Source organism: Coregonus lavaretus, assembly GCF_964263955.1.
Source record: "Coregonus lavaretus genome assembly, chromosome: 37".
NCBI classification, from domain to species: Eukaryota; Metazoa; Chordata; class Actinopteri; order Salmoniformes; family Salmonidae; genus Coregonus; species Coregonus lavaretus.
In genome coordinates this window covers 5,050,831-5,063,633 of record NC_140024.1, presented here as the reverse complement: position 1 = coordinate 5,063,633, position 12,803 = coordinate 5,050,831, and the positions used below count along the sequence as shown (strand labels likewise).

The 12,803-nt window shown below is 40.7% G+C and overlaps 1 protein-coding gene across 1 annotated transcript; it reads left to right on the top strand.

Moving 5' to 3' along the window:
• Positions 1-408: 408 nt before the first annotated feature.
• Positions 409-2,367, top strand: LOC311111803 (potassium voltage-gated channel subfamily A member 1-like; the record flags this gene model as incomplete). The annotated part of the gene is made up of 1 exon (XM_084154654.1): positions 409-2,367. One exon carries the CDS (start codon positions 409-411, stop codon positions 2,365-2,367), a length of 1,959 nt encoding a protein of 652 aa, XP_084010780.1.
• Positions 2,368-12,803: the final 10,436 nt, after the last annotated feature.

Sequence of the window (12,803 nt, the reverse complement as noted above, 5' to 3'; positions counted from 1 at the left end):
GTTAACCACCTGAGGGACACATGAGGTGGTTTTGTGAATATATTGTCCAATATCTGGTGATTTAATAGGCTATACATTTGAAAAGTATAAAAGGCCTACACATCCACAGCCTATATTCACTTGGCTGTAATAATGATGTCATAAAATATATGAGGAATCCGTTTACAAAAATATATTAATGTGTTTTATGTCAAAGACAACGTGAACTATATTCCAAAATGGACCTTTAATTATGCATTCTTAACTCATCTACGCCTCACTGAATAACAGGTGCCTGCTATCTGTCAAAGCCGGATCAACCAACCTGTGCGCCCTTTGCTACAACTTGTTACTTTCCATTGGCCTACACGAGTCGTCGCTAAAGGGATTATATCATTCACTGGCAACTGAATTTACACCCTCCTCAAAATGGAGTTTGCCATGATAGGTGCAGATAATGGGTGCAAAACTCGACTGCCTTACGGGTATGCTCGCGCACGAGAAAGGGAGCACGAAAGGGAGAGACAGGTACAGCAGGCAACAGCCGCTGCTGAAGGTGCAGCAAGTGGAGAGGGAGGGGAGTCCTCTGGCCATCTCCTTAACAACCACCAGCAGCATCAGTCTCGCACCGCCTCCTCATCAAATGCCAACAACAGTAGCGGCAGTACCGCCTTGCGCCCCTCCTCCTCGCAACAGCCACAGCAGCACCACCATGAGTCTGAGCAGCAGGTTCTCAGAGAAAGGAAAAAGCAACGCGGCGTAGGACGTTGGAGAAGGAGTCGCCAGACTCTCGGTGGGGATTTGCGCCACTCGGAGTTGGCGCTACTTGGATCTGAGGAGGATATGATAGAGGAGGACGAGGCGGAAGGCGGAGAAGAGGAGGACGGGGGAAGCAAGAGTTCCAGTTTTCTCTGTAATATGGATGATGAAGAGACTGTCTCACTCACAGATAGACGTCCCCAATCAGGATACGAAAATGTTTACAGTGAGTATGGGTGCTGCGAAAGAGTTGTTATTAATGTGTCCGGGCTAAAGTTTGAAACTCAACTTAAGACTCTCACGCAGTTTCCTGACACTCTTTTGGGAGACCCGGACAAACGAATCAGGTACTTCGACCCTCTAAGGAACGAATATTTTTTTGACAGGAACCGACCAAGCTTCGACGCCATTCTTTATTATTACCAGTCAGGGGGGCGATTGAAGAGACCCCAAAATGTACCTTTTGACATCTTCTCTGAGGAGGTGAAATTCTATGAACTCGGGGAGGAGGCAATGCTGAAGTTTCGGGAGGATGAGGGTTTTGTCAAAGAGGAAGAGAAACCCTTACCAGAGGACGAGTTCAAACGCCAAGTTTGGCTTCTTTTTGAATATCCAGAGAGCTCACAACCTGCGAGAGGGATTGCAGTCGTATCCGTTTTAGTCATCGTTATATCAATAGTCATTTTCTGTATGGAAACGTTGCCAGAGTTCAGGGACGAAAAAGAATACCTTAAACCACGAGACAATTCGACAGAACCCCATGGACAGACTCCTTTTAACGACCCATTTTTCATTGTGGAGACGGTATGCATAATTTGGTTTTCATTTGAGATTATAGTGCGCTTCTTTGCAAGTCCAAGTAAAACTGATTTCTTTAAAAACATTATGAATACTATAGACATTGTATCCATTTTGCCTTATTTCATCACGCTCGGCACAGATCTTGCTCAACAGCAAGGCAAAGGGGACCAGGCAATGAGTTTTGCAATTTTGAGAATAATCCGCCTTGTCAGAGTCTTTCGCATATTTAAACTCTCCAGGCACTCCAAAGGACTGCAGATCCTCGGACATACCCTCCGCGCCAGTATGAGGGAACTAGCGCTTCTGATTTTCTTCCTCGTTATTGGTGTCATTTTGTTCTCAAGTGCAGTGTACTTCGCTGAGGCAGACGAACCCGCGTCTCAATTCACAAGTATTCCGGACGCTTTTTGGTGGGCTGTCGTCACTATGACCACGGTCGGATATGGAGACATGAAACCAATAACTGTCGGTGGCAAGATAGTGGGCTCGCTCTGTGCCATAGCGGGTGTGTTAACCATAGCTCTTCCAGTGCCCGTCATTGTATCCAACTTCAATTACTTCTACCACAGGGAGACTGATAATGAAGCAGACTCGCCACCGGTTGTTGAAACCCCACCACCTGCCTGCCCCTATTTCCCCAACTTTCTAAAAAAATTCAAAGGGTCCCCCTCAGGCTCTTCGCTGGGTGATAAAGCGGAGTACATGGAGATGGAAGAGGGGGTAACGGAGTCGCTGTGTGGGGTGGACAAAAGCCCGAGTAAAGGAAATGGGACAGACATTGGCAGGAAAAACAGTACAAGTTCAAAGTCACAACAGACTGACGTGTGATGACAAAAAAATGATTATTCTCGTGAAGAAAGATATGCTGTCAAATCACACACACATAGGTGGTCAGACTCACACAAGTGCGTACTTGCGCGCATACACGCACACACACAGACAGACGCACACACATACTTTATATTTAGCTAGATCTTGGGAAGCTCAAATATGGTGTTTTATTTTGCCATGTGACTGCTTAGAGGAATATAAGCATCGGAAATTAGACGCCCAAATCAAAAGCTTTATAACTATTATGACCGATGATATCAGATATAGGCTACCTATCTGGGCCTCGTAAACCTACAAATGAAAAAAAAATATTGAAGAGACATGCTAATGCATACGCACTTTATGAGTTTCATTTGTCAATAATGGAAGGGGAGATATAGATATTGTTTTGCTGTTATGCGATAAAGTAAAAGTTTACAGTAGGCCTAGTTTGCACTATTGTAAAAGCTTGTTTGAGTCGCTGACTTTCAAGAGAGATAGACTTGGAAGTTATATTGAGAGACAGAAACTGTAGGCCATATGGCAACCTAGACACCCTTCGTTTGACTAAAGAGTATTGAGATATTTATATTATGAACAATAATCAATTCTTATTGCGTTTCAGTGTAGGTCTAACCCCTCTGTGTACACAATAAAATAATCATTCAATATCGATCGGAAACATTGAAAAAGCTAAATCATGTGTGAGATTCTTGAGTAAATGAGCATGATACCTATTTTCTTTCCAAATGCTCGGCAATGGCAGTACACTGAGGTCAACAAGTGAGACGCTTGGGAAACGACATTCTTTGTAACGCTTAGGCCAAAATAAAGCCTTGTATTGACCGACCACCGAGGTGAAGCACAGGAATTACACTAGCGACTGTGCAGACTGACATTAGAAATTGCTCCACACTGGCTGTCACGGGAGGTCCTGCACGGATATCTTGCGCGACTACAACCCCGTCCCTTTAAAACCACCTCAAACTAACTGACAATATCCCTTTACATGGACGTTGACGGAAACCTATATGGGAAAAAATGACTGTCATTGTGGAAACTTTGGGTTTGTGAACTTAATCTCTTGTTCGCTGGACCTATTGCACATTTCTCTAATATGAGAAAGGAAGGTCTTGTTGGTCATCCCAGAAAGCACCAAGATCTCCAGCAGGCTGTTGTTTTCCAAGGTATGTTCACCTTTTAAATACAATCACCATTCACAGATACACATTTTTGTGATGTGGTTTTCTGTATGTGAGCATGACAAACACACACACACACACACACACACACACACACACACACACACACACACACACACACACACACAGTCACCATACACATTATGTGAGGCACTCTGGAACCATTTGGAGATGTTCCAAAGTAATTGATGAAAGACTTAGTTGCTTGCTGCATGTTTTTGAATCAGGTCAGGTACTTCCATACTACACCCACATTTTATAGTAGGATATACATACATTTCTAACTATATTCAATGATGCAACATTCTAAAAAGTAAGATATGTGCATGTGTAAAGGGATAACTTTATGCACTTATTCCATTGACAATAGTAATCCCATTAAATATGAATAGACTAGGCCAACTGTATCAAAACAAACAATAATGTGCTGCACAGGCCACTACTACCCTGCTGATTGCATTAATTTAGTTAGTCACCCGAAACTACTTGGTTGTACAGCCCCAATACACACACACACAAACACACAAACACACACTCTTGATGTTGACAGCATCTATGCTTTTGGGGCGCTGAAATTCTGCCTAATATAATAATGAAATATATAAAACGGAGTTGTACAAAGCAATGTTTGTATACTCTTTGCACTCAGAGCTCTGGGTCTTTATCCAGAAAACCTGTCAACACCTGTCAGACAAATACATCCACTGGCATTCATTGTTCTTTTGAAACTGTACATCCAGACTCACAAAGCAGCTAGCTGGCTCAATGTGTTTTGTTACTGCATCAATACACTGTAATTAGTTATGTTAAAAAGTTGATGTGTAGCAAATACTCATCGAAAAGGTTACTCAACATCCGTTTACCATTTCCCCAGCATGGCATCAATGCCTTCAATTTCAACTTAAAACATTATACTACCTGGCTTATGACAACGAAACAGGAAGCCTGTGCCAGCTACAGATGCTGCTTGCCATCAAGCTTGGTTAAAAAGAGGTTGGGACATCACATGGCAATGTTAAGTCAAATGACATAAGTTTACATTATTATGAGTGTGTTTGACCTCTGATGTCATGTGCATGACAGTCTTTGCAGTGTCAGTTGTTACCATACACTCAGCTCATGCTTTGCTTCATCTTGGCCAGGTCGCAGTTGTAAATGAGAACTTGTTCTCAACTGGCCTACCTGGTTAAATAAAGGTGAAATAAAATAAATAAATAAATAAATAAAAATATGATGAGTAGGATAAATTAGTGTAACATTTTCAGATTTTCATGGGGTTTCCTCATCTCCAGGCATCAATTCAAAGGATACAGTGTTCATTTGGATGGCTGTTGCTATAGGTGACCTTTGGTGACCCGGTCAAGTCAATTTGTGTACACTGTATTTGGTCTAGTGCATTTTCCCATTGAGGCTGTATGTACAACCAGTCTAACTGAAGCTACGTACTGTATGTGTGGAATATTCTGTGAATCTACAGAGTGGGTCAGATCTGATCGAAAATGTAAAAACACTTCACTTTGCACAAAGTTATCTCTCCCTTTTATGTTTTATTCCCTTGGGAGAATAATAGGTACAAACTTTGCTCTGATGCAAAAACATAGTTAATTTGTGTTTTGGGCCTTCTCTAGTACAGTTTATATTATACAGTATAATATAATATAATATATGCCATTTAGCAGATGCTTTTATCCAAAGCAACTTACAGTGCCTTGCAAAAGTATTCAGATTCCTTGGATTTCATTGAGTTACAAAGTGGGATTCAAATGGATTTAATTTACATTTTCTGTCAACAATCTACACAAAATACTCTGGAATGTCAAAGTGGAAGAAAAATTATAAGTACAAAATAGTCATTGCATAAGTATTCAGCTCCCTGAGTCCATACTGTTCATGTTAGAAACACCTTTGGTAGCAATTACAGCTGTGAGCCTTCTTGGGTAAGTCTCTAAGAGTTTTACACACCTGGATTGTGCAATATTGGCCTATTATTCTTTTCAACATTCTTCAAGCTCTGCCAAAATGTTGGGGATCATGGCTAGACAGCCATTTTCAAGTCTTGCCATAGTATTTCAAGCAGATTTAGGTCAAAACTGTAACTTGGCCTCTTAGGAACATTCACTGTCTTCTTGGTAAGCAACTCCAGTTTAGATTTGGCTTTGTGTTGTAGGTTATTGTCCTGCTGAAAGGTGCCTGGTGTAAAGCAGACTGAAGTAGGTTTGCTCTAGGATTTTACCTGTGCTTAGCCCCGTTTATTTTTACTCCCCAGCATTTGCCAATGTAAAGCATACCCATACCATGATGCAGCCACCACCATGCTTGAAAATAAGGAGACAGTTACTCAGTGATTTGTTGTGTTGGATTTGCCCGAAACATAGGGCTTTGCATACTTACGGCCTTGTTGCATACAAGATACATGTTTTGGAATATTTGTATTTTATATATTTGTGTTCTTCTTTTCACTCTGTTGATCCATCCTCAGTTCTCTCCCATCACAGCCATTGAATTCTGTAGCTGTTTTAAAATCACCAATGGCCTCATGATAACATCCCTGAGCAGTTTCATTCCTGTCCTGCAGCTCAGTTCAGAAGGATGACTGTATCTTTGAGGGGTTTGGGTGGTTTAGTACATAATGCACAGCATAATTATTAACTAGACCATGCTTAAAAATATATTAAAAATCTGATTTGTTATTGTTAACCATCTACCAATACCTGCCCTTTTTTGTGAGGGGTCTGAATACTTTTATTTGTGCATACATTTTACGTACGGGTGGTACCAGGAATCAAACCCCCTATGCTGGCGTTTTAAGCATCATGCTCTACCAGCTGAGCTACAGAGGGCTCTTTGGACATGTGCAGTGTGTCTGGGCCTCCCTCTGACATATTTATAGCCTATGTTATGTCGTATTGCATTGCAATTCCAAGTTACACAAATATTGTGTGTGCATGGAAACTGAAAGGCTGATCTGTATGGAAACAGTCCTACTGTAGTTCTCAATTGCGGAAGAGATTGACTAATGTACACAAGGGAGCTTTAGGAGACTAACCTCTGTGTAAATGGAACCCCCCCTTGAGGTTTCAATGTTGAAGTTACATAATATGCCTCCATTGAATGATAGCAACCCGAGTCTTTGTTAACAAAACAAAATCTCAAAGCGGATCTTTCCAATGAGCTGAATTAATCTGACACTGCGCGTAGGAGTCGATTATGTTACCTCATTCTAGACATGTAGATAATGTTGCTAGTTACACATATGCTTTAGTGTAGGGTTTCAGGGTTTCCTGACTCACATGTATGGAGATAACGGTTGTTGCGTGATGTTACAGTGTAACGACAGTAATTACACTCTTATTACAGAGTAATGAAAAAGCATGACTTATGGTAAGGTGACGTAAATTGGCACAACAATGCTACCAAGTCTTTGTAGAGTATGAGTCTTTGTCTTTATGAGTCTTTGTAGAGTTAATGAGTGGAGCTAGGAAGTGTGTATATAGTCCATAGAATTGACTCAAGTTTGGAGTCACACATGTAACTGGGGCAGGAGGAAATTAAATCCTGGCACACCGCTGGACAGGTAAGCACTTCCCAGAGTTGTCACATGGAGTCTTACTCAGACTTGGTTGTCCCTAGGGGTGCAAGCGAAGGCCCTGCAGAGATGCAGTGGTAGTGTATTAACAAGCTCAAGATTTAATGCAATGCAACAGCTGCTCAACCGTAAAACGAAACGGGCTGGTGGCTGGAAGGCTAGCGGCCTGCTGGTAAACTTTAGTGGCTCCAGATGTGTCATCAGCTGTTGGAGTCTTGAACGGAGCGTTGAGATAAGGAAGGAATGAGTAAGCAGGGTCTCACTGGTTGTCGTAAACACCTAACGAACAACGTCACATGAGCTGTACAGTGTAAACTATTCATGTAGTGTTCAAATGCAAGATTGATTGCGCAGGGTCGAACAATCAGGTAAAGTAACAAGGTAAAAAGGTAAAGTAGATGGAGTTTTGAATAGTAGTTGATATAATGAAGGCCTATAGTGTAAATGTTACACATTACAAATGTGGGTTACTTCAAAATAGATCCTAGACCTAGATAATGCAACAATGTTATTTGTGTAATCCAACCACGAAATGAAAATATATGCGAAGAAGGTAAAACACTTAATTTGTTTGTTTTTCCATGATTTGATCTTAAGTAAAATCATGGTTTATAATTTGTTTACGGTAACAAGCAAACGTTTTTACATTGGATACCATATGTAATGAAATGTAATGAGCAACATGATCATGTTCCTAGTCAGGGATATATGTAATCAAGCAAACACATTTTTCATTCATGACTAATCAAGGCCACTCGCAATAGACGTTGAAATCATCAATCCTGGATGAGCCGTGATACGTGATCAGAGCCTCCCTCTGTATTGATCAGCTTATGTAAACGTAAGCCTTTATTCCCAAAATCAAAGCAGTGGCATCTTTAGTCCAGGTGGAACCAAAATGGCTGCCATAAATGGAGACCCCATAGACCTAGTCTCCCACTCGCGCTCTGTGCTCTCCTGCTTTGGAGTGACTGGAAGCTTTTATGTGGAGTGACTAATGCTAGCGCTCCAGGGCCCGGGGTGTATTGGTGCATGTGTGCGTGTGTGTGTGAGTGTGCTGTACACAAGGAGCCAGCCTACAGGAGCCTCCACTCGCTGTTGATGACTCAGAAGGCAGCCCGGAGGACTACAAAGACCAGTATCCCCCGCATAAAGTGCATGGGAGTTGCTGTTTAGTAAAAATTATGAACATTCTAATAAATGAAAGAGTACCCTTATTGTTATGGTGCTTGACATGCCACGTGGTTTTGTTCAAATATATGGTTAGGTCAAAGGAAGCAAGCAGAATCATATTTTCTCAAAGTGAAATGATTCAAACCAGGTAACACTTTACATCATCAAGGTATGCTTTGTAAAGGGTTTGTAAGTGGTTTACAAACTATGTATTATACGTTTATAGGTGGTTTATAATAAACAGCTATACTCATTCTTTGAAATTGTGATTGACAAATTGTGAGACTAATAGTAGTTATTATCTATTAATAATGAACAGTCCATCAGCTACTTACAATCCCTTTAAAAACCCTTTATAAAGTATGCTTAAATGTAGTGTTACCCAAAATCAATTAGCCGTTTTAAAGAAAAAGTTGAAACTCATGGTTGTAATTGGTCTAGTACAGAGTCAAAGGGAGCTGTTTTTAAATCAACCGCGGTACGTAGTTACAGAAATACTGCTGAGCGGTGGAGAATGCTGTTGTTTACTTTATATTGCTGACGTCATAACATCCATCGTTGAATTATTTATTTACTTCTTGAGTCTCTCATGGCTTCGTCTGATAACATAGACATGTCATTACCCCAACCATAAATGTTTGGGATATATTTTCCTAAGGAGCCGTTGTGGAACCTTTGCTTTACTATTATCCTTGTCTTTGATTTTATAAAAATGTACCAGTAAGCCCTTGAATGGTAAAATATTATTGGTTTTGGCTTCCTCACAGAGGTTTTGATGGAGACTTGCAGATATGCCCCCTGGCAAAAACATGCTACTTCTCTTAAAAAGTAACAGTCAGTGCTCAAGGGCTTTGTATGTCTTTTAATTTTATTTGGACCAGATCCACAGAATTATTTTGGGAAGGCTTTCACTTTTTTGGTGGATTACGCAGGTAACGACAAAGTTCTCTTTTAGGATTTTGTTTACTTCTCAAGCCCCTAACAGTAAGTCCTTTCTCCCTCAAGCCAAGTCTTGGTTTTTATACAGTCATGGTTTTCTGCTCTTTCGTCAGAGGTATTCTACAGCTGGCACGTTAAAACACTGCTCGGGCAGAGATGGAAAATTCCCTCTCCATTTTTATAAATAACAAATGGTTTACTTCTTATTTTCTTCTATAATCCTTTTACCCTTTTTTTATACTTGAGAAACAACTCTGCTGCACCTGCAGGTGGAAAGATAATGATTAAAGATTGATCTCTAGAGTAAATGATTATACAGCAATTACGTTTATCTAGCAATTACTAGATAAACATACACATGATGTGAGACAAAGTATTATTTGTTTCTTCTTTATTGTTGATTTATAAAGGGATCTTCAATCCTTAATTCCAGATAACGTAGCAGCTTTTGATTGTATACTTGGTAGCTGGTTGTGCTATAGTTAGTTGCAGTGTATTGATGTTAATGGTTTTATCAATACGTTCTAACCATTTGACATCGATTAACAGATCACATAGCCAGTCTACTGTACTTTTCACTGCATTTCAAGAAATACTGAAGATGCACACAATACTCTTTGGGTTGGTTTCCTGGACACAGATTTCTAGCTTAATCTGGGTTGGGGAAACCGCCCTCTTATGTCCTATGTAGAATTAGGCCTACTCTTTCAATGTTCCAAAAGTAACAAAACAACTGCATTTAACAAAATGACTGAGCTGTAAAGAAATGATAAAATGTGCAATATCCTGAACAAAGTGGCTTAAGTGCTGTTCATTAACAATTATCCAATACAACAGGTGTAGACCTTACAGTGAAATCCTTACTTACAAGCCCTTAACCAACAATGCAGTTTTAAGAAAAATAAGTGTTAAGTAAAAAATAGATAAGTAAAAATAAAAAAGAAGAAAAATAGAAAAACAACAAATAATTAAAGAGCAGCAGTAAAATGACAGTAGCGAGGCTATATACAGGGGGTACCGATACAGAGTCAATGTGCGGGGGCACAGGTTAGTCGAGGCAATTGAGGTAATATGTACGTGGGTCAGACAATGCAAATAGCCCGGGTAGCCATTTGATTAGCTGTTCAGGAGTCTTATGGCTTGGGGGTAGAAGCTGTTAAGAAGCCTTTTGGACCTAGAATTGGCACTCCGGTACCGCTTGCCGTGCAGTAGCAGAGAGAACAGTTTATGACTAGGGTGGCTGGAGTCTTTGGCAATTTTTAGCGCCTTCCTCTGACACCGCCTGGTATAGAGGTCCTGGATGGCAGGAAGCTTGGCCCCAGTGATGTGCTGGGCCGTACGCACTTCCCTCTCTAGTGCCTTGCAGTCGGAGGCCAAAGAGTTGCCATACCAGGCGGTATGGATTCTCCATTCTCCACATTCTCCACTTAAAAACTGTCAAATTTCCTCCCCGCAGCCTATTACGCATAGTATACTCAACAACGCTAATTTGTTGTTTACTGCTATTGTTTAGGATACTAATAATAGTAAGGCCAAACACCTTTGTTGTACGGCACATCTGCGAGGCTGTGATATTGGCAGCCTTGTGAGATAAAATAAAATATTCTAGCTTGTATTTGAGCATCTGCTTTATCATTAGTCATCTCACTGTTTGCCTTGGTGAGTTTCCGGTGAGTTAATTGGGACTTTGTGCCCTCCCTTGAGTGCCGGCTGAAAAATTGCACGTTTGAGGCTATAAATAGCTGATTGCATTTCCTGCTGTGCTGGGGAGAGATTTTGTATTTTGAAAATAACCTGTCTTGATGCCATTTGTTGTTGCATTGCCAGCTATCTTTATTCTGTATAGACACACCAAGAGGTGTCATGACAGAGAACAGAGAGAACCTTGTGGCACGAGATTACCTTTGTCTTAATTTAAGTTCAAAAGAGAAGGATAAAGATCTGTAATACACTGTAAGAGCTCCTATTCAATTCAATGACAGTTCTGGTTTTCTCTCAATACATATGCCAACAAAAGCTCAAACACATGACCTTTTCATACTTTCATCATTGAGTATTACGTCATTTTCCAAATTGCTTATTGAAATAATTGGGAATATTAACATCTGGAAAGTTTAACTGTATACCAGGCTCTCCGGTGTAGCTTTGGAACCCAGATTGGGCACTCAGAGTTGATCAATCAGTTGAGGCTTATGCTTTTCCACTGTTACGTTCCCAGGCATAAAGTTAAAAACAACTTTCCCAAAGGTACTGGGGGCCACAATAAGCTGCAGAGGAGAACGTTTGTGGTAAATGTAAGCATTGTCATAGCAACCGTGACTGGAATTTTCTGATGTATAGTGTGTCGGAGTAAAGTTTGTTCGTGTGTGTGTGTGTATTTTTAAGTGTTTGAGAGTCTGTTTTTCCAACTCTCACTCTCTGTTTGGAAAATATGTGTCAGGGTTGTACACAGTGCAGTTTTCCCCCAAACAAACCACTGGCAGACTACAACGCTTAACATACGAGAGATTTATTTTGTGACTCCATCTGGCATTTACAGCACCTGTGGGTTGGAGTCTGAAATCCAACTGCAAGTCAGCAATAGCGGGGAAACTCGTAATATCACTTTTCTGGTCCTTTTTGATGTGCTACATGTTGTGCCCTTAAGTGGTTTCTGTGCTCTGACTGGGGAGCGTGGTTTAACTCTCAGTGTGGGGTTGCATTATTCATCACACTTTCAGAGTTGCAATGCCACGTGTTCAAATGTGGCACTTTGCTATCATTTCAATGTAGCGCAGCAACATTTCACACAGTTATGGACGCATAGGAAGTGGGTGTTTGTTATTGTTTGGGTGTGTACCTGCATTTCTTGGGGTTTGTTTTGTTTTTGAGATGTATCCCCCACAACTTTTGTGAATTGGAAGGTTAGAGTAACGGTGTAATAACAGTGGAATAATAACCGTATTACCCTAGGCCTAGTGAAACAGTATATCAGTGTAGTGTGTGTTTTGCACTCTGGCTGATGGAACTAACCTATCCTAACTATCCCAAAGCTCCTGAACATGGCACTGTCAGCACCTATTGACCTCCTTCTCATACATGTCTGTCTGTATTTTAGCTCCTGACTGGGATATCATAAATACTATTATCACCCACATTGAAATTTGTATTGGTTTTCAAAACGTCTTTGCTCACTCCTTTATCGACTTTCCTTACTGCCCATCAATCAAGTAATGCTGCTCAGATTGGTTCCTTGGCAATAGGATAGCCACTGGAGACCTGTGGTTCTGACTAATATGATCACTTCTAGGAAGTTCTAGAGTATTACAGCAAAAGCATTGGGTTGTTACAAAGGGCTACATCTGTTAGATGCTATTATTGAGGGAAGGGTACTTATTCTGCAGCGGATTCATTTGACATTTTAGTCATTTAGCAGACGCTCTAAGCGACACAATTAGTGCATTCGTCTTAAGATAGTTAGGTGAGATCACATCATTCAAACAGAAAATTCCAGAAAGTTATTGTGTGAACAATCATTGTGTAATCAATCACACTGGCTAATCACGCACACCCGC